The sequence below is a fragment of the Cricetulus griseus genome (genome assembly GCF_003668045.3).
Source record: "Cricetulus griseus strain 17A/GY chromosome 1 unlocalized genomic scaffold, alternate assembly CriGri-PICRH-1.0 chr1_0, whole genome shotgun sequence".
NCBI lineage: Eukaryota > Metazoa > Chordata > Mammalia > Rodentia > Cricetidae > Cricetulus > Cricetulus griseus.
This window is the reverse complement of record NW_023276806.1, coordinates 160,055,063-160,080,603: the sequence shown is the minus strand read 5'-3', so window position 1 is coordinate 160,080,603 and position 25,541 is coordinate 160,055,063. Positions and strand designations below refer to the sequence as shown.

Sequence of the window (25,541 nt, the reverse complement as noted above, 5' to 3'; positions counted from 1 at the left end):
CTATGGCATTTCCTTTTATTTCCTTTCCTCATCTTAGTACTGTCCTAGCACTGGGGCTCTACTCTCTCTGCCCAGAGCCTTGCTCTGGCAGAGCCTTAATCAGCCAGAACTGTGCAGAGTAGGACCCTCCATTATAATGAAGATATACCATCTCTAGGCAGACAGCATGCTTCTACCACAGCAAATGACCAAAGTACAGACTAGAAAACTTGTTTCTACATCACAACTCTGGAAAAGGACTAGTATCCAAAATACGCTCTCACACGAGTGTGCGCCCACACACACTCATCAGTTAAAGAGCACTTGTTAAAGACACAGGTTCAATTCCCAGCACCTACATGTCGTCTCACAACCATCCACAACTATATTTCCAATGACCTAATGACCTCTTCAGGTACCAGGCATGTATGCAGTACACAGAAATACACATAAAATAAAAATAAAGAAACCTCTGCTAACTTAAACTCAGAAATGAGAACAGATGTGAGCTGACATAAGAATAGTCAGCAAGTACATGAAAATGTTTTGACATGGTTATGTTAAGACCTCACACCTACAGAATGGCTATAATTAAATACATCAATCAAGGCAGGCATAGTGGCACAAACTTGTAAGGTAGGAGGATCAGAAAATGGAGGCCTACCAGACTACACAATGAGATACTGTCCCAAAACAAACAAACAAAATACAAAGAATCAAGTCCATCAGAACTCAGGAAGCTGAGGCAGAATGATCTTGAACTGTAAGCCATCTTGGACTATCTAGTGAGACATTATCTTGGAATATAAAATCAGGTAGGTGTTGGCCAAGATGTGGAGATGCTGGGCCTTGTATACACTGCAGGTGGAAATGGTAGCCCTTATACATTTTTGACTAGGGTTTCTATAGTTGCCTCATATCATGGAAATAAAGTTATACCTATTTATTTTAAATGTTCTCCCTTCTCCTCTCTCTCTCCTCTCTCTCTCTCTCTCTCTCTCTCTCTCTCTCTCTCTCTCTCTCTCTCTCTCGAACATGAAGGTCAGCGGGCAGCTAGCAGGAGCTGGTTCTCTCCTTCCACTATGTGGGTCTCATGGATTAACTTCAGGTCACGGAGCCCCTAGCAGCCTGATGGCAAGTACCTGCACCCACACCAGCCCATATCTCTTGTCCTTATTATCCGGAGCTTGTTTCCGTGAGGAAGGGGGTCAGTAGCATCTTCATGCCATCCTCCTAGTGAAGCTACTATTTGACCTTGCTGACATTTGATAGCAAAATCTTAAAACAGCTCTACTGAAGCCAATCCACTGCTCTGAGGCTGAGTTTGACATTACTGATCACCAGAATCAGAAGCTCATCTTACAGTTCAGATTCCCAAGTAACTCTATCAAAAATTTTAAAACCATACATGGGGTGGAGTGTGAGCATTTGAAGAAGAGATTAAAAAAACAGCCCAGGAAAAAGCAGTCAAATATAAGCAAAGTACAAATGTACGTGGGCGTGTGTGTGTGTGTGTGTGTGTGTGTGTGTGTGTGTGTGTGTGTGTGTGTATGTGTGTGTAATATAATGAAACCCATAATTTTGTATAACTAGAAAAAATTTAAAAGAAATGGCCGCAATCTTCAAGAAGTGAACAAAGAGAATAAGACCACAAACTATCACAACTCTGAACCTGCTGAGCATCTAAGGAGACCATACTAGAGTAGAATGTAGAACCAAGAAGGCTTTACACAGACAAATGCCTTTGATGCCCTTCAGTCACTGTAAACATTCAAACAATACCTTCAAGTATGACACTCAGTCTGACTGACCAGAGGAGCAAAGAACCACACAGGATGCCTTGGGCTTTAAGGTTCTCTGACTGTCCCTGGTTCCCAGCAGAAAGAAGGCTCTCTATGAGATCTGGTCATCTAACTCAAGAAAGGTCATCCAAAATAAGTGCAATTGTCTTGCATTTCCTCCCCCAAACTCTCTTAACCAGAGAAGGCTAACTCAAAGAAAATATGAGAAAGTCTCAGCCTACTGAGCTAATTATAACCGTCTCCTTTTCTTCTGAGGATTGCTACTCGAGAGAGACTCAATCTACACAGCAACAACCAGAGTTCAGACTACATCCTCCCCGACTTTGACTTCCCTATGAATTGTATATGGCCCTTCTTTGTGTGGCTCCTATACTTGCTAACAAAGGTGCCTGCTTTTTCTCCAGTTGGTGTGCCTATTCAGCTCACTTCGGCTGACTCAGACAGGGAACCTGTAGAGGAAGTGAGAACTTCCTTCTTTGTACTGCACATGCCCATGCATCAATGTCAGAAACCTGAATTTCTCCTTCTTGACAGTGCCATCTTTTGAATCAACAAAGCCTGCTAATTATCCTTCTGAGTATTTCCTTAATGGTTAATTGATCCTTTCCTTAATGTGTGATAGATTTCTGTCACTGGACGAAATGCCATAGATAAACAACTTCAAGAAGTCTAACTGGGCTCATGGTTTCAGGGTTTTCAGTCAGTGGTCTCTGTATTACTTTGGGCTTGAGGCAGCACAGTACCTCAAGGCAGGAGCACATGGCAGAGAAGCTGCTTGACTCAACAACTGTAAGAGGTAAAGAGAAAGACAAGCTATTTCACAATGTATCTACTAATTCTGCTTTTTCTCCTCCACACCCCTTACTTGACTCCAACCAAACTGGAACTACCTCGTAATTCCATACAAGTTCTGCCCTTCTCTGTCTCTTTCTATACACCTTTCCTTTGCTTCGGGATTCGATTCTGAAGACCATCTTTCACTCAAGGGATTTCTGGCTGCCATGTTCTAGTTCATTCTTTAAGATGATGGTCACAGGTTTTTCCTTCATCAAGATACTCTCTTCTGTTATCTTCAAAGGACAAGATTACACTCTTGTTCACATATTATTTATAAGACACCCAGTAGATTATTACTATCTGTTTAAATCTCCTAATTCTCTCTAGTCTACCTAATTACTTTTGTATCCCTCTAAATATAAGCATAGTGTCTAATTCACTGTTCAACGAAAATTCATGAACAAGTAAATGTGTACAGGTGGCTGCTACTTTCTTAGAACCTAGGACCAGTGCTCGATTCAGCAGCACATACACTAAAATTAGAACAATACAGAGAAGATTAGCATGGCCCCTGTGTAAGGAAAACATGCAAATTCATGAAATGTTCCATAAAAAAAGACTAGAGCACATTGTTTGATACGTTATATAACATTAAATACAAACTACAAGTCAAAATTTGTGGCATGTACAATAAAGTATAGTGGAATTTAATCTAGGAATTTACAGTTATCTATTTTGTCTTTCTCTGACTTATTTTGTTTTTATATCTATTTTGGGTTATGTATATTTTGCCTGTGAGTATGTATATGCGCTGTATATGTACCTTGTACCTTTAGAGGTCAGAAAAGAGACTGGAGTTACAGATGTTTGTGAGCCACTATGTAAGAGCTAGGAACCAAACCTGGGTCCTCTGCAAGAACAAAAAAGGTGCTCTTAACCACGGTGCCATCTTTACAGCCCCTTACTTTAATTTTTTCAGTCACAGTCTGACTATATAGCCTTGGTTGGCCTGGAAATCACTACATAGACCATAATAACCTCTAATTCAGATTACTGTCTGCTTCTGCCTTTCAAGTGCTGGGATTAAAGGCATTTGTCACCATTCGCTTCACCTAAGATTTATTTTGATGGTGCTTGCGTGCGTGCGTGCCTGTGTGTATGTGTATGTGAAAGGTTCAGGAATTATGCTAACCTGCCCCTGTTACCTGGCAGAATCCACTCAGGCAGTGCCCTGGTCAGCCCAGGGTTCCATGGGAAGTAAGTCTGCACGCAGATGTAAAGGACCCCTTTAAAAGACAGACCCCTGTCCACTTACACTCTCTTCTCTTACACTTCTCTCTCTTTCCAGTGGTCAATCTCTCTCTCCTCTTTCTTACTCTCTGCCTTGCTCTGTTCTTCCATTTCTCCCTCTCTTACTTTCCTGCACTATAATAAACAATGGTTAATGTATCTCTTGTTCTCATGTCTCATCTTATGCTTCTTTTTTCTAATTTAAGCAAAAGAATAACAGTGAGTATGTGTGTGTGTGCATGTGCACCTGGGATTACGATGCTCACAGAGGCAAAAGCTTCAGTTGAGCAACCTGATATGGGTTCTGGGTACCTGCTAGGAACCCAACTCCTCTATTGCTGAGTCATCTCTCCAGGCCTCTGTTTTTCCTTTCAAGCTAGGAAAATTATAGAGTTAAATAAAGGCATGTTATTAGAATAGAAATCAATGTGTTGTACTCATTTGAAAGTAGGAAAAAGTTGAAGACAACAAATATTAAAAGTTCTGTATTTTCTCCATCTTGTAAGAACAGTCACTGATTCAGACCCAGCCAAACAATGATGGAAACACACCCTGTAAGACCTCAAAAGGCTGTGTTCGGCATCTCAGACTTCTCAGCTAATGAAAATGTACCACATTTCAAAGCAGACTGCCTATTAAATAGCATCTCCCCAAAGCAGAGTGTACTGTTATGGAAGTCAAAACACTAGCCACGGACGAATGAAAACACGTTGTCAAGGGTCATGAAATAAGTCACACAAATTCCAAACAGATCCTTTGACCTGAAATGCAGTGATATGCTCTGATCCTCTGATAACAGTCCAGCTTTGAAAGTTCTTAAGAGTGTTCTCTTCATTTCCTAGTTGCTCAGTACCAGTGATGTCCAATATCATTTCCCCAGTGAGTTTAACACTATCTAAGAGGTCTTCCCTATCATAACAAGAGTACTACTTGCAAGAGAAGAATGTTAACAGGAAGACCTGCCCAAGGCACAGCTCTTAATGGTTTTTACGTCAAAGATGAGGTGATATCATGATGTTACCTACAGGACATTGTCCTTTCCAGTCTCCGCCCTTCTCTTCACAAGGAAATGACCATGAGCCACTTTCAGAAGATTTGAAAAGGAACAGAGAAACAAATATTCAGAAGCTACAGAGTGAATTTCTAACCACAAAGAAACAAAATGAATACACTTCTTTTTTAAATTAATTTATTTCTCAAGACTAAGTTTCACTAAATTGCCTTGGCTGGCTTGAGATTTACTATGTAGGACAAGATGGCCTCAAATTTGCAGGAATCCTCTGGTCTCTGCCTTCCAAATGCTAAATGGGTATGAGCCACTTTGCCCAACACATTTCTTTAAAACAAACATTGATTACAAACTGAAAGAACAATTAACTAAAATCTAAAGAACTTCCAGGGAGCTAGAGAGATGGCTCAGAGGGTAACATGCTTCTCATACAAGTACAAGGACCTGAGTTCAGATCCCCAGTACCAACATAAAAAGCTGGTCAGGACAGCAGACACTCCTCTTGCTGAAGTGGTGAGCTCCAGATTCAGGAAGAGCTCCTATGGAAAAACATCAGGTGGAGAACAACAGAGGAAGCCACCCGACAATAACCCTTGACCTCTATGTGTATCTGCACACACACAAATACCTGTTTAACACTCTCCCACACATACACACACATAAGAATTTCCAAGGAGAATTAATAAAGATTTCTGTGGCTTATTACTCTCCTCAAAACACCTTCTATGGATAACATTTAGCTTCTGTGAATGATGTAGCAGCCAATTTGTTAGCAGAAAGAGACTGTAATTACAAAATCCAAATCAGGGGTTTTCAAGCAGGTTACACAGCTTCTCTAAAATCCCTGTATTTCATATGAATCAAAGACAGTACATATGAGTGAGTCTGTGGGAAGTTTTGGTTGTTGTTGGGGATTTTTGGTTGTTAGTGTTGTTTGAAGCAGGTTCTCACTTGCCAGTCCTGCCTGGCCTTGGACTCTCAGAGCTCTACCTGTTTCTGCCTCCCAAGTGCTGGGATTAAAGGCAAACACCATGACATTTGGCTGTTTTTATATGCCATAAAATGTGATTTTTTACTCTCTAAATAGTTTGATGGTTCTTAGTGAATTCAGGGCTGTCCAGCCATTATCCCAATATAAATTTAGAACACTTCTTTATCTCCCTCAAAATCTCTGTGCCCATTACTAGACACTCTCCATTCCTTTTTATTCCACTGTGTAGAGAGGTGACACTTAATTTTTCCAGTTTTCAGTTGATGAGCTTTAGATTCTCTTGTTTTGGTCACTACTTATGATAATCCAGCTGCTGCTCGGGACTCAGTATCTGCAGCAGCCACTCCCCTCTGAGATACTGACAGATGCCCTATAATAAGACATTGTGACTCTCTAGCTAACAGACCTTCAAGTGCCTGAACATCTCACCTGGGAGCAAGTCTGTACCAAAGTTGGTACTGTTGATCACCCACTCTGCTCCTCGTCTCTTTCCCTTCCTCCTGCCCAGGACTCAGAGAGCCTGACTGCAGGCTTGTGCTGTGAAACCACTCCCATTCTCAGGTCACTTTGCCAGGTGGGCCCTAATTTCCTCTCCTTGGAGCCCCCACAATGCTGTCTGTCACTGGGGCATAAACTCTCCTCAGAGGCCCCCACCATGCTGTTATCTATGTCATCTCTCCATGGCATCAGTAATTCTTCTAATCTACTAATTGCTCCCAACAATCCATCTTAGTGGCCCCTTAGAACTCCCACCTGAGACCTTTCAATTATGAACGATGATGATATGAACACAACCTTTTTTGTGTAGACATATATTTTTCATTAATTACTCTTGGATAAGTAGGCACTAAATAAAGCATTTCTGGGCCACATGATGACTACAGTTAAGCTTTTGAAGAACTGCAACTATTCCCCAAAGTCCTTCTCCTTTTAAACCCTCCACATTCTCACATTTTTCAGTTGGTGTGTAGTTACACTGTCCTGGCTGGCCTGGAACTCACTATGTAGACCAGGCTGGCTTTGAACTCATGTCAGCCCTCCTGTCTTTGCTCCCAGGTGCTGGGATTATAGGCATGTGCCAACAAACCTGATTGAAAGTCACTATTTGTTCAAGGTCATCCAGCATAGCAGAGCTAAGTCTGAAATACAATCTTCCCCAAGGAGGCACAACAGTATCCTGAATATAGGAACACTGCTTCCTTATTCAGCAAAGACAAGTTAGACAGTATGTAGTCATGGGCAAACTCAGAACGCTGGCTATGAAATGTTTGAGATTTCCCTAGCTGTACATAACCAGGAATAACTAAAAATCTGTTGAGCACTCAGTCTGTGCCAGACATTGTAGCATGAATAATAAAAACCCAGAGACAGATATTGGGGTTAATGCTGAAGATCAGAGAAGCAAAGCGGCTAGTCAATAGAGAGTTCTTACCTCTACCAATGCTCAGACTGAAGGGGAGATCCTCAGATTGCTCCCGACTGCCTCAGATTGCACTGCTCTCCACCAAACCTCAGAATGCCCAGACTGCATCTCTCTCTTGTCTTCTCCCATTTTATAATCCTCTCTCTGCCCAGCCATATCACTCCTATCTCCAACTCCCTAGTGCTGAGATCACCTTTGTGTGAGCTCTGTTTCTCTTTTAGTCTGGGTCAATTTTGTGTAGCCCAGGGTGGCTACTAACAGAGATCTGTTTGCCTTCGTCTCCCGAGTGTTGGGATTAAAGGTCTGTACCACCACTTCTTGACCTCTATAGCTAACTAGTGTGGCTGCTAGGATTAAAAGTGTGTACCACTGCCTGGCCTCTATGGCTAACTCTGCCCTCTGAACTTCAGTCAAACTTTATTTGTTATATCATAAACAAAATATCACCACAAGACAGATCTTGAGATTTTGAAATAGTATTGTGTGAGAACCATAATTAAAACCGAGCTTTACTCTCTTCCTTTCCTTGCCTTATACTGTTGTTCTGGCCTGTTCTTTTTTCCTTGAACCTTGTCCAGTTTCTCTCTATATTGAAGTGGTAACTGCAGTTATCTCCACACAGCACTAGACATCAGACTGGTGCACCGTGTAAAGGAAGGCTCCTAAGATAGTGCTCTCCTAATCACTAATGAAAGCAAACTACTTAAAAACCTTCAGTAGGCTGTGGTTAGTCAGGTTAACAGCTGTCTAGAAAGGGAGTTAATACAGTCTACCTCTGCTGCTGTTCCAGATGAAGAGACACAATGTAAGTTCCTCAGAGCAGCTGCACATTCTAAAGGAAGATTATTATTGATGCTACTGGTACAATAAAAAGAACATTACATGTCCACAATTAACTGGAAAGAGGGGAGGGCAGTGAGATGTCTCAGTGTGTAAGGGTACTTGTCACGTAAACCTAAAGAGCTGATTCCAATCCCTGAAATCCACACAACAGTGGAGAGAACTGACTCACACCAGGTCTACAAATTTGTGATAGCGCATGTGCACATGTGCATGCGCGCACAAACACACACACACATTTTAAAAAAGAAAAAGATTTAGCAAGCAGGCATATCGTAAAGTGACACAAAAGGACACGAAACTATGGAATAAAGACAGGAAAGGAAAGAAAGGAGGCACAACAACCGAGGAAGGCACCTTAAGTGTTGAGGGATATTTGTGCACTGTGTGAAGATGTGTCATTGTGGTTGGCTTAATAAAAACCTGAACAGCCAACAGGTAGGCAAGAGAGATTAGGTGGGAATTCCAGGCAGAGAGAGGAACTCGGGGCTTGAATCTAGGCACACAGGAGACACCAACCAGAGACACAGAGCAAGTCGGACATACAGAATGAAGCAGAGGTAAAGAGCCACTTGGCAGAATGTAGATTAATGGAAACTGGTTAATTTAAGTTACAAGAGCTAGTTGTGAACAAGCCTAAGCTAAAGGCCAAGCTTTTATAATTAATAATAAGTCTCCTCTCCATGTCATTCTTTGGGGGCTGGGGGTCCCAAAAGAAAGTCTAAAGAGAAAGACCTACTATACTTAGGAGACTCCACTGAACACAAAATTTAAGAGTGAACCAGGCAGTGGCAGAATATAATGCTGGAAAGAATCATGGAACACAGCAGAGCCTTCCTTTACACAGTGCACCAGTCTGATGTCCAGTGCCGTGTGGAGATAACTGTGGTTACCACTTCTATATAGAGAGAAACTGGACAAGGTTCAAGTGAAAAAGAATAGGCCAGAACAACAGCATGAGGCAGGAAAAGGAAGAGAATAAAGCTCGGTTTTAATTATGGCTCTCACACAATACTATTTGAATGTTCTTTCTCAAGCTCTCCACAGGCTTTGGCTCTTTGCATTCATTTAAATTCTAGTCAAATATCACTTTCTCAGAGGCTTTCATCCAAAGCAGGCACTGCAGTTTCCAGCACATCACTGCTATGTTCCCTTTGCAGCCTGGAAACACTCTGAGCTTCTTCCTGTTTATGGATTGTGGTCCCTCTTCCTCCTCCATTGAGATGGGCACATCACAAAAGCAAGGGCCAAGGTCACTGCTAATGTCTAACAAACACTGATACTACCTGGGACATGAGGGGTACCCTTGACATACTGTAGGATCTATATCAAGAAGTAGCAACACAGAAAATGAGCCTGTAAACTAGAGTGTGAAAGGCGTGGGTAAGGCACAGAAAGGGCAGTGTCATTCCAGTCAAAAAAAAAAAAAAAAACCCTCAGCCACTCAGCTCTCAGGGCCTTCACAGAACCCCTTGCCTAAATAAGTTCTAGTGACTACTTTCAACAACCTGCTCTGACACTTAATCCCGTCAAGTAGGGGGTCGGGTAGGTGTATGTGTCTGGAGTGCCTGTTTGTTTTTGAGACTCCGTGTGTGTGTGTGTGTGTGTGTGTGTGTGTGTGTGTGTGTGTGTGTGTGTGTGTGTGTGTATGTATGTATGTATGTATGTAATCTCTGGGGTATTTGCTTGAGACAGTATCTTATTCTATAACCTATACCAATCTGGAACTTACTATTTAACCCCAGACAGCCTGGAACCCATGCCAATCCTCTTACCTCAGCCCCCCAACTGCTAGAATGACAAATGTGTGCAGCAACACCCAGTTCAGAAATTAAGTCTCATCAGCAATAAACAAAATCACTGAGCTTGAACCCCATACTGGATAATACTCTAAGTTTTTTCATATCAAATCATTTATAAGTAATATTTTGTCTTCATTTACAAAGTGGTATTCTTTAAACCAAAAAAGATTAAGTAATTAGTTTCAAGTTACCAAAACCATAGCTGGTAACTATTTTTTTTATACTTACTTATTTTATGTGTTTATGTGGTTTTGCTTGCCTGTATGTATGTACACCATATGACAAGATCAGAAGAAGGTGTCAGAGCCTTTGGAATTGAAGTTACAGACAGTTGGGAGCCGCTATGAGGGTACTGAGAATTGAATCCAGGATCTCTATAAGAGCCACAAGGGCTCTGAGCTACTGAGCCAACTTCCAGTTGTATACTGACGTCCACACATGTACCAAAGCACAAAACTGGGACTCAATTTTAGATAACCATGCTGTGCCATTCATTACAGGGTAAAAGCAAATACAAACAGAGCAACAACATGTTAAGCAGAAGGCATAATGGATTAGTAAAATATGACAAGGAATCGGGTGACAAGGGTTTCCTACTTGGCTTGTTATGTTGTGAGGGCCCTTTAAAATTCCATTCTATAACACTCCAATCAGTATGGGGACATTGTTGCTATGCTAATTTTCTCCCTTTCATAGTATCTTTATTCAAAGAAATGTTATTTCAAGTAAAACATACAGATGCTTATAATAAACTAAAACAATATAATTAATTTCCCTATCACATATCCCAAACCTTTATGAAAAATGGACAAACATAGACACACAAACATGAATGAAGACATACACACATAACACATATACATGCTAGATTTTTTTTTTTTTTTTTTCGAGACAGGGTTTCTCTGTGTAGCTTTGGAGCCTATCCTGGCACTCACTCTGGAGACCAGGCTGGCCTCGAACTCACAGAGATCCTCCTGCCTCTGCCTCCCTGAGTGCTGGGATTAAAGGCATGCACCACTAACGCCCGGCGTCATGCTAGATTATTTTAAGAAAATGATTACTACATTATTAACGGTGAGAGAGTTAATACACTCATTGTCAACTTGCCAGGATCTATAATAACGCAGGGAACAAGCTTCGGGGCACAGCTATGAAGGATTATCCTTAGCTGCCTAGTTTCATGTCAACCTGACACAAGCTAGAGTTATCTGAGAGGAAGAAACCTCAACTGAAAATAATGTCTCCATAAAAATGGGCAGCAGGCAAGCCTGTATGGCATTTTCTTAATGAGTGATTGATGGGGGAGGGCCTACGCCATTGTGGGTGGTGTCAACCCTGGGCTGCTGGTCCTGAGTTCTATAAGAAAGCAGGCTGAGCAAGCCAGTAAACAGCACTCCTCCATAGTCTTCCCAGCAGCTCCTGCCTCCCTCCAAGCTTGAGTTCCTGAGTTGGCTTTCCTCACTGGACTGTGAATCGGGATATGTAAACCAAATAAACCCTTTCCTTCCCAAGTTGCTTTTGGGCATAGTGTTTCATTGAAGCAGTAGTAACCCTAACAAAGATGACCCCCATTAGGTGAACTGACCCACCCTAATTGTAGATGGGTGGCACCATGCCCTGGGCTGGAGTCCTGGGCTGAATACAAGGGAAAAGCAAGCTGGGAACCAGCATTAGGCACTCTGAGCCTCATGCTCCTACTGCCATGACTTCCAGAACACGAGGGTCTGTACCCTTGAACTGTGAGCCAAAATAACCCTTCTTCCCTTAAGTTTGTTTCTTATCAGTTATGTTGCCACAGCAAAGCAAGAAGTAATTAGTACAGCAGCAATCTTTGTTCTGTCCTTAAAAAGACAAGATCAGGACAGTGAGATGGCTCAGTGGTTAAAGACGCTAGCTGCAAGCCTGAAAACCCGAGTTTGAACCTGCAAGCCACACAGTAGGAGAGGACTGACTCCTGCAAGTTGTACACTGACGTCCACACATGTACCAAAGCACAAAATCATGCTCACTCCAATGTACTCCCCAATCCCACACACAATAAATTCATTTTAAAAATTTTAAAGGTGCGATCAAGCCCCAAATGCCTATTAATTCCCCTCTTTCAAGAAATTTAGCTTTTAAAAACTCTCCTGGCTGTGGTACCTCAAGCCTATAATCTCAGCACTAAGAAAGCTGAGGCAGAAGGATTGCTATCATTCAATGCCAGACTAGGTTATACTGTCTCAAAAACAAAAAACAGTGTGCTAGAGAATTGGCTCAGTGTTTAACAGCACTGGCTGTTCTTCCAAAAAAAAAACCAGGTTCAAGTCACAGCACCCACACAGAAGCTCACAACTGTCTGTAACTCAAGCTCCAAGGGATCTAAGGTGTACATTCAGACAAAACAGCCACACACATTAAAACAAAACAAAACAAAACAAAAACAAACAAACAAAACCCACAACAAAGAAATGTAAGAATTAGTGGCAGGACAAGAACAATCCCTAAGAGAGATTCATGATCCAGACACAACTACATAAGTTTTACACACACACATTACAAGCACAAATAAAAAGCCAGTGGACATTAGTAAAATAATTTCTCAAAAAACACTAAATAATCCTTAGGTGATGCACAGCTGGAGATATACCATTATAGGCGTTACATTACAACAGGAGCAAGACTTACACTTGAAAAGCATTTCCAGACTAACTCACTAGGGTTGTTACTCTTGTTTTCTTATCGGTATGATAAATACCATTCCCATTCGTAGTGACAGGCCAAGAAAAACAAAAGCAGAAATAATTAATTGCCAAAATTTACCTGTTTATCTTCCATCGGGTCTGGCTCTCCTTTACTGGACTCGGAGCTGACATCATCTTCATCAGAACTATTGATGACTTCCTCATCAGAGGGCAGGTCACCAAGACCAAGATTGAGATCATCCTGCCCCTCCTTCGGTGTCCCAGAACTGCATCAACAGAGATTCCCATTATTACCTTCAACAAAAAGAAGGGCTAGCAAAACCAAACTAGAATCAATTACCTGATCTTAGACATGTGAGACTGCACCTAAGGGATTTGGAGGAATGGGAAAAGCCAGGCAAGCCAGACCCTGCCTTTCCTTTCCCCAACTCAGCTGTTAGAAACTCAAATTTGTTCTGTGTTTAAAGTTCAACTTTAGTCCAACTTCAAATGATGATAGGAAGGCGACTGGAAAGCAGCTTCCTCCCAGCTGTCTCCATTCTGTTTCCCCACGCCCTTGCTTCAGAAGTCTCTATTGACCCCTGGTATGAACCAGGAGGACTTATGGCGAGTACACTCGATGCTGTTGAGAACTTCAGCCTTGATGTTTTAAAACAACAACAAAATGCCAAATCTGTAAAGCTTGGGAGCTACTGACAGTAAGTGTCTAATCAGTCAACAGTACAGGAGTAATGATGAGTGCATGCCCACCACACTAGTTATAACAGTACACCCTAGTGTACAACAGTACAGCACGTGCCCACCACCCTCGTTATCACTGACGTGTACCTGCAGTTCAAGATGTGGTCAGGACAGTGAACCTAGAGTGTGACAAGCCCCACCCAGCCTCCTACAGAAACAGAAACCCTAAGGGTGCAGAGCCCAGCGATCTAATAAGGGCATTTAAACAAGCCTCCCTCCAGGTGACTATGACTCAGCTTCAAGTTGGAAAAGCACTTCCAGGCCATTTATCAGCTCTTCCTTGTCAGCCTGACCTCACCAAGGCTTTGCAGTGTGTACAGAGACAGATCTCATGCAGCTAACGGCAACTGTTTCAGTCCATTCTGTAAGGGGAATTCCACAGTACAGTTCCCCAGGCAGATGAGGGGCACTATTCCAGCATAGAATGTACACACTCAGAAACAAGACGCTTTTAACAACTGACTATCTGGGCCAGGCTGGGTATAACCCCAACATCTGCGGCTCCAAAGAAAAGGATGACCATGAGTTGAGGCACAGTGTGAAACTGTCTCAGCAACCAACAAACTGCTTTTCTGATGTTCATCAGCAATAAGTCTACCAAGGACATCCACAGAGTAGAACAGGTGAATCCACTAAAAGATCCAAAGAAAATCATCAGGAAAAACACTCCAGCAGGAGAGAAAATTGCATTCCATTCCTGCTGTGGCTCTTTTTCAGGTCACAGGCAGGTCACTCAACTGTTAGAGTTCCAAATTATAAGAATTTCTAATGTGAATCTGCCAGGTCCTGATTACACTGCAGAATAACGGACTCAGAAACCATTCCTGCAGTTCAAAGCTACACAAACCAGTTGCATCTAGGCAAAATGCCAACAGGAACGCCTCCTACCACCAACCACTTGGCTTCCTGTTACTCAGTGGCCAGGGCCTCTTATCACTCAACTGGGTGGGTGCACACCTTTATCATAGGTGGCCTGGACAAGCAGGAGACTCACATCCTGGGGTGGGAGAGAGGTAGGGATTTTCCAGTCAGACAAAATTAGCTGCTCCTAGGAGCAGGGCCAAGAGTCAGTTCAGTTGGGTTATTAGGTTTTGATCTGCACTGGCAAACATAATTAAAAGTGAACGGGATGCAGGGTAGCACACCTTGTCCATGAAGATAGAAGAAAAATGTGCCTTCACCTCTGGGGTGGGGATTGGCTGTGCTGGTAACCAAAGATGGGGCTCAGTGCATACTAGGCCACCAGGCTGAGCTACACTGCCAGCCCCACCTGGTTTCACCTTTGTTCCTTACTCTTTTGATCCTCTAGACTTGCCATCTCAGCACATTCCATTTCTGAGCAGTTATTGGCATTATCTGGAAACTTCCTGAAAAAATGTAAAATTCTCAGTCCCTCCCCTACCTGCAGGGTTCCAACCTACGCAGAGTGAGAAACTCTGGTCTAGAAGGCTTCTTTCATAGGCCATGTGTGGGGTTTCTGGACACGGCAATTTCAGGTGGATAGTAATGAGGACACTGGGCTTTGGTTCTCGATAGATTTGAAAGGTGCTTCTCTGGCAACCATTTAAAAGCCTTTTCATAAGAAGATAGCTAGGTATTGCCAGTGCTTTTAGGAGAGAAAGTGATGGCACACACCTGTAATCCTAGCAATCTTGGCTAAACCAAGAAGATTGTGAGTTTGAGGCCAATCTGGGCTCTAAAATCAAAACAGAAAACAAGAAATAAACAAGCCCCACAAATGAAGTGCAAGAGTCATTATTTAAGAGCAGGGAAAGAAGCTTTATATACTCACAAGATTGAGCATATGGCTAGACAGCACAGTGTCTTTCTAGCATCTACAAGATCCTCAGTCAATCCCAATACCACACAGTAAATGAAAACAAAACTTCGTGAATCCAAACCTACTGACATAAAACAGTGGGATACTTTGACTTCCAAAGATTGCTTGCTGACTAAAAACCTTCCCAGACTTTTTATCTTCTCATCATTCATTGGTTTATCTGTCTCTCCTGGTCCCTAAACCACCTCATGCCAATAGCAACACAATCACTAGCTTTCCTCATTAACACGTAAGCACAGCACAGCTTTGTTTTCAGCTGAATCCCAGCATGCCGCCTGACACAGAATATCTCCACAAGTACTTTTCACCTTTTTTTTTTTCTTTCTTTTTTTTTTTTTTTTTTTTTTTTTGGTTTTTCGAGACAGGGTTTCTCTGTGTAGCTTTGGAGTCTATCCTGGCACTCGCTCTGGAGACCAGGCTGGCCTCAAACTCACACAGATCCGCCTATCTCTGCCTCCGGAGTGCTGGCATTAAAAGTGTGTGCCACCACCACCTAGCTTGTTTTGTTTTTTGAGACAGGGAGACAGACAGAAAACAAGGCTTTGTTTGGTTTCTCTGTAGCTCTGGCTGTCTTGGAACTTGCTCTGTAGACCAGGCTGGCCTTGAACTCAGAGATCTGCCTGCTAGGATTAAAGGTGTACACTACCACTGCCAGGCTACTTTTCACCATTTCTAATGGTGATAGGATGAAGTTGGGGACATAGGGATTGAGAGGAAGGCATAGGTGTAGGAGAGAAAATAACAGCTAAACCTCATGGAAGACCTGAAGGATTCAAGTAAGTGGTACCAGCAGAAGATGTTAGATCAGCCAGAACGGACTGGGAATAAGGAACCCGACTGTATAAGAACAACAAGGGGCTTAGCGGTCCATCCAAGACAACATTCAGGAACTACACTCACTCATTTATTTTTAAAACAGTTATTAAACTGTTTACCCACATCATTAATTACAGCTTCTAAGTCAACCTAGATAATTTCAGACTTCTGATAATGAGCAGGGCTCCTTACTGATGCCAATCCTGCAGTATGGAACTCTTCTATCCTTTGTACTCCCTTGGAAAATAATGCCTAACACTGCTTTCCAGGCTAACGGGACAGGACAGTGTTTCCTCCACATCTTCCTGTCCAATTCATGGAAACAGGGGAAGTAAGGGCTCAGTGTGCTTCAGCAACAGAACACACACCCAGTTCTACCTCCCTGAGCCACTCTCTCCAAGTCAGATTTGCTTCTGAAGGAGACAGAGTTCTACAACATCAAGAGAAAGCAAAGCCAGAATCGATTCCTATTGATGGGCACTGTCCTTCAATCCAAGTAACACCATCTCTTAAATGCCATCACAGGTTTTTAAAAGTTCAATTTTTCCCATGCTAAATTCTATGTGGGCAGAACATCCTCAGGATGTTCATCTCAGGAAAAACATATCAAATTGTATATAAAAACTTTACAGCACTGATGGGGGGGTGTCCGTCTATATGCTGTGAATATATGTTTCTCTTATTGGTTGAGGAATAAAGTTGTTTCAGCCAATGGATAGGCAGGATGTAGTCAGGCAAGAAGTATAGGTGGGGCTACCAGACTAGGAGAATTCTGGGAAAAGGAATGCAGAGAATGAGTCACCAGAGAGAAGCTGTGTAGCTGCCGAGAAAGCAAGAGGCTCAGGCATCACCAGTAAGCCAAGATCATGTGAAGGTACACAGATTAATAGAAATGGGTTAATAATTAAGAGAGAGCTAGCCAATAGGAAGCCTGAGCCATCAGCCAAACAGTTTATAATTAATATAAGCCTCTGTATTTTTATTTGAGACTGAAAGGCAGCAGGACGGGGCTGTACAGAAACTTCCACCAACGCAGCACAGTCCTCCTTTAGAAACTATTTCACTGCTTCCTCTAGATCTCAGGAACATAAAACCTGCAGAGTCGAACCAGGGAAACACCGTATATACACCAGCACTGAATAACACCTCAGCAAGGGAGAGGCGAAAGCACAGTGGACAGCCAGAGAAGCAGAGGGAGTTGTCTTATTGGCAGCTTCTCCCAAATCTGAGAACAGCAGCTCAGGGTAATGCCTGCACTTTGGAAGTGTCTGTCTCCTTACCGAGTAACCTGAACTCCAGCCTTTTCTTCTACCCTCAACCCTGGCCCAAGCTGAGAACCTGTGTGCATGCTCAGGATGCTGTTACAATTTTTGTCAACTACCCCAAGGATATGTCTGCAGAATTATGTGTTTCCTTCAGCTACTTTCATATTTGTCACAGAGTGAGCAGAAAAGCGAGATTAAGGGACTTGAAGGATGAACATTACATGGGAAACTTAATTTTAAAAGATTTGTCAGTTATTCTGTAAAGCTGACAGCTTCACAATTTCACTAGAACACATCTTTATACTTCAATACCCATATAAAACCATGTATTCCAGTATCAAAGGAAAACCATGAATCAAGTGAACAGCAACAAAAATCTGAAAATCTTTTCTCACATATTTTTATTTGATTTTGTTTATTTTGTTTGTTTTTCTTCATGGTGCAGGAGATGACTCCAGAGCCTCCTGTATGGTAAGCAGGGGCTCTACTGCTGAGCTAGAAATGCTAGCCCCAAACTGTTCTTATGAACCAAAATACTAATTATTTGTAGTACGGCTGGAATTTCCCCTACAAGTAGGGTGGTGCTCTTCATTGTTTTATGAAAACCTGGCACAGCATACAAAGCAGGCATACTGGTCATTTCAACTGCCAGTGTCATATTTTTAGGTTTTCCACACATAGGATAGTATGTGCAGTCTGGGTGGCAACCTAAAAGCCAGGAGGTGGCAGAGTTAGAGAAACAGTTATCTCTGAACGAGTTCCAGAGTCAACAATGGACTCTGTAGAGAAGTAAATGGAGTCATCTGCAGGTCCCTCCTAAAAACGATTTTTTTTCTCTTTTTCCCTTCCTCCCCTCCCCCTACTTTTTCCTCTGGAGACAAAATCTGTGATCCCAGGCTGGCCTTAACTTTTGATTGTCCTGTCTCAACCTCCAAACGGGTGGGATATAGGACTACATCAACACATCCAGCAGCAACATCATTTTAATTTCAGAAAGTAATGATTTCATCAGCTGGATATGGTAGCAAATGGCTATAACTCCAACAGCCAGGAAGCTAAAGCAGAAGAACTGAGTTCCAGAACAACCTGAAAGATCTAGGTTGTATCAGAAAAATAAATAAATAGATGAAACTAAAAAAGTTTCACTATCATGATGTCAGTTAAAAAAAATCTGTAGCACAAATAAACAATGCATTAGCCCTTTTAAATTAAAAAATGACTAATACAGACAAAAATCCTTAAAAACTCAAAAGAATAGTAGGACTTACCCAAAATAAAGGGGAAAAATGAAAAAATGAACAGGATATACGTGGTTAGTATTTTGATTCATAAATTTTAGAGGTGCTAGCAATCAAGTCTTTAAAACTATCAAAGCTGGTCCAGTTTAAAAAAAAAAAAAAAAGCTGGTCTAGTTTTAAAAACTAGCAAGTCAGTTCTGTGGCTTGAAAAAAATACCTTGCTGCCCTGAAATATGAGCTAGAGATTGTTTAAAATTGGCTCTAAGACTCCTCTCTCTAAGACTCTCTCTCTCTCTCTCTCTCTCTCTCTCTCTCTCTCTCTCTCTCTCTCTCTCTCACACACACACACACACACACACACACACACACACACACAAGCGCACATGTACAAATATGCCAGCATATGTCCACAGGCTAACCCTGGAGAGACTCGGAATACACGCAGACGACTGAAATTCTGAAGAAAGAACATTTAGGTGCTCCTGGTTTTTAGCAGTGATTGGGCCTAACCTAGGACTACGAGCATGATAGGAAAACATTCTGCCACTGAGCTATATTTTCTACTCATTTTGTTACATTAGAAAAGCTGTTACTCACATTCATCATTACTTTATCAAAGGCCACACACCACACACAAGTTATATACAGCTGAAAACCCACTTAGCAGATAGGCAAAAGGATGGTGAGGTCAAGGCTTGGCCTAGCATATAGAGTGAGGCCTTTTCTCAAAGCCAAAATAAGCAAAGACTGACTATCCCCAAACAGCGAAAGTCCTCAACATGTCACATGAATGCATGTGTGCATGAGCTGTTCTTACACCTCAATTTTTTATCCAGCCCCTAGCTTGGAAGTCTGCATATTTTCTGCATAACAGCCTTTAAAAAACAAGTCTCTTTTAAGTCCCCTGGTGGTACAATCTGCAATCCCCCACCCCATCTTAAGAGAGGAAGGCAGGAAGATTAGGAGTTCAAGGTAATCCTTGTACACAGGGATCTGGAAGTCAGTCTGTACTCAGAGATCCTCTCTCAAACAAAACAAAGCAAACAAACACACAAAAACAACCTGGAAATCTTTTAACTCTCAGAAAACAAGGATTCATAGACTGTCTTTCCTTTAGCCTTATGTCTGTCCTTTAGCCTGCAGGTGGCTTGTTCGGCTTTAGTCCCTAGGTAATAGCCAAGCCATACATGCTAAGTAAGCACTGTACCTCTTAGCTACATCATCAGCTCTCAAAAGCACAGGCTAGCCAGTTGATAGCTTAAAAAACAAAACAAAAAAATAAAAAAATAAAAAACAAAAAACACCCAACCAGAGGTCAGTAGACAGTAGACTTTTTGGTCCCAGGAGACTGCTGGGGCCAAAGAATAACCATAAAACTTGTGGACTATGCCAAAGTGAACAAATTGTAATGGTGTAATGATGCTTCATCTAGCTTACCAGGGAGCTCCCTGGCCTGTAAGTAAAGATGAGCTCTCCTGGTTCCTGGTTCATCTAGTACGTATAAAAGGAACTCAGGGCTGAGCACAGTCCAATAATTATTCTTGCTTCCCACCCACAGCTGAGCAAGGAGGCAGCCAAGTCAGGTCTGTGTTGTTTCTAGCCTAGAAATGAAAAGAATTTTTAAAAAAAAAAACTACAACAAAACAAGTACTGGCTAAAATAGCAACCACATATCAGCAATTTTCCTGTTTTCTAATTTGGAAGGCTCTGAGGAATAATAAAATAAGCTTCTAGCAATGCAGACTGTAGTCTTTTTGTTACTACAAACAGAAAACCATTCTACTCATCTTAGAGCTATTGTCAATAAAACAGAGCAGGTCTCTAATCCAGTTCATTACCATACCAAAAACTGATGTCTGTTTCTTTCTTTCTTTCTTTCTGAAGATTTACTTATGTATATGGGTGCTTTTGCCTGCATGTACATCTGCACACCAGGAGAGGACACTGGAACTCATGGGAATACAATGACAAACAGTTGTAAAGCAGCCATGTGGGTACTGGGAATTGAACTCAGGACCTCTGGAAAAGCAGCCTTTCTTTCTTTCTTTCTATCTTTCTTTCTTTCTTTCTTTCTTTCTTTCTTTCTTTCTTTCTTTCTTTCTTTCTTTCTTTTATATCCCTCCCCCCTTTGTTTTGTTTTGTTTTTTGAGAAAGGGTTTCTCTGTGTTGTCCTGGCTGGCCTCAAACTCACAGAGATCTGCCTGCCTCTGCCTCCCTTGTGCTGGGATTAAAAGTGTGTGTCACCACCATGCCTGAAAAGCAGCCTTTTTAAAAGTTCCCTTAACTACTGAGCCATCTTTCTAGCCCCCTGATATATGTTTCTTTTATTGAAAGAAATAAAAGCTTTTCCTCCTACCTCTTCATGACATAAATACATTTGTTTAGTACCAAACCAAATAAAGCAACTAGACACAATGAGGCTGAGATGGCCACATAAGAGCATTTCCTATTTGCAAACTCATGCACATATACTTATACATATTCATAAATTTTACAGACATATCAAATAGTTCTTAAAATATATAATACAACTATGCCCTTTATTTCAATAAAAACCATTTGAGGGCCTACTATGTGTCTACTATCCATTATTTTAGAAACTAAATAAACACATTTATTACAACTAGTTATAATACTCAAACTATCAATTATATTATTCTTTCTTTTTATTTTCCTACTGAGTGTGGCCTTCCTAAACAGATAAAGAAAGAGGATTTAGGATAAGCACAGTAACAGGGATGGTTACCTTAAAAAAAGAAAATAAAGACCAGAGATATAACTTAGTAGTAAGAACCCTGACCTAGCATATGTGGGGCACCAGGGCCTATCCCTAGCAGCAAATCGGCAAACCAAAGCGGGAGGTGTTTAAAAAAAACAAAGGACCAAGAAAAGAGAGGGAGAAGAAAGGAGGAACATACTTCAGGGAATATATTACAGAAGATACTGTGGATTATAGAGCCAAAAAAAAAAAAAAAGTACCCTGTGCAGGTTGATGTAGTCAAGGAGATGCGAAAGGGCTGAATTTGAGAAGTGACTCCAGCAAGTCAAGGATAAGCAAAGGCATCCACAGTGCAAGAGGATGGGGGGGGGGTGCAAATAAAATCCTTAAGGTGTGCTGGAAATGACATAGAGAGTGACCTTGGAGGAAGTATAGATTGGGCATTTCTGTAAGATGCCAGAGATGGCTTCAGCTAACAGTGGCTGCATAGCAGCCAAGGCAGAACAATCTTCTCTCTCTCTCTCTCTCTCTCTCTCTCTCTCTCTCTCTCTCTCTCTCTCTCTCTCTCTCTCTCTCTCTCTCACCCCCATGAGTGCTGGGAATTCAGACCTCATTCTCCAGGCAGCTTTGCCAAGATCTGGCATTCAGGAAGGAGCCAGCTGGAGAGCCAGGTCAGGAGGTGAGACTGATCCAAAATGAAAGCTCACCCTGTTGGTAGCTCCTCTCAGGGTGATTATTTGTCCTGTGTCAGTTTTATGTGCACACTGCTTCCCCCAGTGGCATATCATCATAATCCTAACTAATCCCAGTGGCCACTAGGGAGGTGGTGAGACTTTTGGAAACTGTGACTACAAACTACACTTTTGATTATGACTTGGTACAAACCACTGTAGTAGCATAAAGGCAAAAACTATGGCCCAATTTCTGCCTTGATATCTGGGGCAAGTCAGGTGGGCCTGAGTGGTTAAGCCCAAATTCTCCTCTGCTCTTTGTGTTTCTGAAGAAAGTCCTCAATTACACCCAGACAATCATATTATCCCTCAGTCCACGGAGTTAATCCTACACATCAGAGCACCTTCCACTAGCTACACTGCTAACTCTGTTTACTTTTAGAATCTCTGAGAACACCCCCTCAAAAAAAGCTTGACAGTCAGTTCTAGCAAACTATGATAACATCTTCTAAAACTAGAGTCAGGGAAAATGTAAAGGAAGTAAAAATAAACATGTACTTAAGCAGGGAGATATACAGAACCACTAAGAACAGGTTCCCAAACATTTCTTTACAGCACCAAACATGTCTAGGAGCAAAAGAGAGGCTGTCCTCTACAGAGAAAGGAAACACTTGTCTCCCTCCAAAACAGACCTGTATTTGAAACCAGGTTCCACCTCTCATTTGTCTATATATAACTGGTTATCCATTTAAGCTTTTGAATTAAATATTCCTTTCAGCTATAAAACTGGAAGAATACCACCTGCTACTAAGGTTAAATGAAACAATGTGAGCAATCTATTATATGCAATAGACAATGAATAAATACAATTTAAACTCATCTTCAGGGTCTACTCTGATAAATTTGTGGAGCCTAGTCTCAAGTGATACATCTGCGGCATAACTCCTACACCTAAGGCTCAGAGATCATCCTGGGAGGAGTAGAAAGATGATAAGAGCAAATGGAAGAGGGAGTTTGCTTAAGGTTGTGTCTCCTAGGAAAGTCAACCATGAAGTCTCACCACATGACTGCCTAAACAAGAGCTGGATAAGATGACAGGGAATGAATGGGGTGGTAGCTCTTGAGGCCTTGACCCTACACAAAGAACTTCAGGCAACTAAGGAATGCTGAGAACATAACAGTCTTCCCCAGGAAGGAGCACATGAACTGGTTCTACAATACCAAAGGATCGGCTCTGAAAACATGCATACAATTAACATTATACAGACCAAGCAGGTTGTATCTATGCATTTAGGAACACACACACATATATATGTATGTATATACAATTAATGAAAAAAGGTCATAAATTTGAAAGAGTCTAAGGAGAAGCATATGGAAGGGTTTGAGGGGGGAAATGAAAAGAAAAGGGAGGGGCTGGAGAGACATATAATAGGTTAAGAACACTTGTTACTTTTGCAGAGGACCTAGGTTCAACTCCTAGCACCCACATGGTGGCTCACATAACTTCAATTTCAAGGGATCTAATGTCTCATCTGACTTCCTCAGGGTCCACCCATGCACATGGTCCACAGACATACAAGCAAGCAAAAGACTCAAACAAACCCTTTCAAAGGATGAAAGGAAAAAAAACTATTTGACATGTGAAAATGTTATACAACATCAAATTTTAATTCTGAAATGCAGTCTCTGAAGCTTTTTTCACTTTAAAGAAGTATGAAAATCTGTATTTAGATATGAAGCATGGATACTTTGCTTCCTACTGCAATATGAAGCTTATGTTATCAAAGGAATGTGCCCACAAATAGTTTTATTGGGACAGATAATGCTCATATTTATACAACTTTGCATAGGTAGAGTTGGATAACTGCAAGAGGAAAGTTATGGACTGTCAAATATAAAATATTTCCCACTGACCTTTTAAAGGAAAAGTTTGCTGGTCTGCAGTATATGGACCAAAACTGCTGGTGTCTGGGTCTCAGTCTGCATATTTATTGGTTTCACAAAATTTAGTAAGTCTTTAACCTATCTCTGCCTCAGCCTTCTCATTCATAAAATGAAGAAAATAATGGGCCTATCTAATAGAATTCTATGAGGACTACATGAATCAATGCAAGTAATTCATGAACAATGCTTCTGTACAGAGATCCAGTCTGCCTGACCTCTGATCCTCTCCTAATAGTATTATCTATACTACTAAAAGGAAAAAATGATTGCTACAGACACTTCAAATGCAGAACTGGATGGTCAATTACTTGGGAAGTCCCTCTGCATTATCAGCCATGTGAAACTGCTCGCCACCGACATAACTGTCTGAGCAGAATCCCTTCCTATACTGAAGTCTCGAGTTTTGCAGCACATCTCCTAGGGCTTCATGTTTAATTTTAGCGCTTCTGGGTAGCTTACCAATCGTGCAGTGAAATCCTCAAGCTTTGAATTATACTGTCTCTTATTTCTAATGGGGTTTTAGTCACTAACCTAAAATACCGTTTCATTAAGAGGTATTCCACTATTTCTTAAGCACACTCTTTACCTCTTTGTATGAGTAACTAATCACTTTGAGGAGTGAGAAAAGCAGAAAATGGCCTATGACTGACACTGAAAACCACTGTCATGAATGCAACAAAGTTGCTGATATCTTTCCAAACACGAATATTTACAAACCGCCTTTGTTCTTTCTAAAAACAGAAGTCATGAGCAGGTGGGAGCACCAAGCACCGCCCTCTCTGCCCAGGCACATGCTGTCCTCCCTGTTTACAACCTGCCAGTAGCTCAGTTGAGTTAAGCCCAGTCCTGGAAGAGGAAGGAGGTTCTGATTCTGAGCAAACTGCAAAGTCAGTCTTTCCCTGTTCCTCAAACAATAGACTCTCAGGGACAATCTGACTCCTCCTAAATTTTCCATTTATGCTAAAACTTTCCATATTGAAGAGAAAAACAAACCACCAGCCAAAACAAAAACAATTTTTAAAAAATCTTCCCCCGGGGACAAGAGAATGAAGAGAATATTGACCTTTTATTTTACATATTTAAAATGTTCCATACAATTTTTACAATTAAACTAACATATACACTGTTTTAAATTTCCATTCTCCCTGCCCAAGTTTACTTATCTCAATTATTTTAAGCATTTCTCATTAACAACAATTTCCTTTTTAATATTTGGGAAGGAAAGATCAAAGGCAGGGTGGGTTGGAGACAGGTATTCCCATTTGGTCTTCCTCATAAATGAAAAACAACAACAACAAACCAATCAGACCACACTGCTATGAGTAATCATAGCAATAATTTTCAGCATATGGACAGCAGTCTCTAAAGGAACTTGTATAGTACACTAGATAGAGCTCTTCAATCTCAGCCCAAGGTGAACACTCAATTCTTTAAGTTTTGCAGGGTAAACAGAAGAAAGAAGAAATGTTTCCAATTGAGCACCAGATAATATGGTAAAGTAGAAACATGTACCAACTCCTTCAAGCTGCATTCATAAACACAGATTTGACTAGGAGTCCACCCAGAGGGTTTCAGTAGAGTGGCCCACAGAAACTCTTACTGGGACAAGATTGCAGTGGGCACACAGAACACATTCACTTGGAGATACAGAGGGCTTCACATAACACTTTTTTGCTTTTTCACAGTATGAGGCTCAGTGAGAATTAA

At 41.5% G+C, this 25,541-nt stretch overlaps 1 protein-coding gene and 1 non-coding gene across 2 annotated transcripts in view; one reads left to right on the top strand and one right to left on the bottom strand.

Annotated features, from left to right (window-relative positions):
• Positions 1-25,541, bottom strand: part of Fgd6 (FYVE, RhoGEF and PH domain containing 6) — a 122,784-nt gene that overhangs the window by 70,672 nt on the left and 26,571 nt on the right. Inside the window, exon 3 of the mRNA XM_027392647.2 lies at positions 12,716-12,863. Within this exon, the coding sequence (XP_027248448.1) occupies positions 12,716-12,863 (148 nt within the window). The remainder of the gene's footprint in view (positions 1-12,715; positions 12,864-25,541) is intronic.
• Positions 3,068-3,174, top strand: LOC113833033. Its single transcript, XR_003480578.1, has one exon. It is a non-coding gene; the product is annotated as a U6 spliceosomal RNA (small nuclear RNA).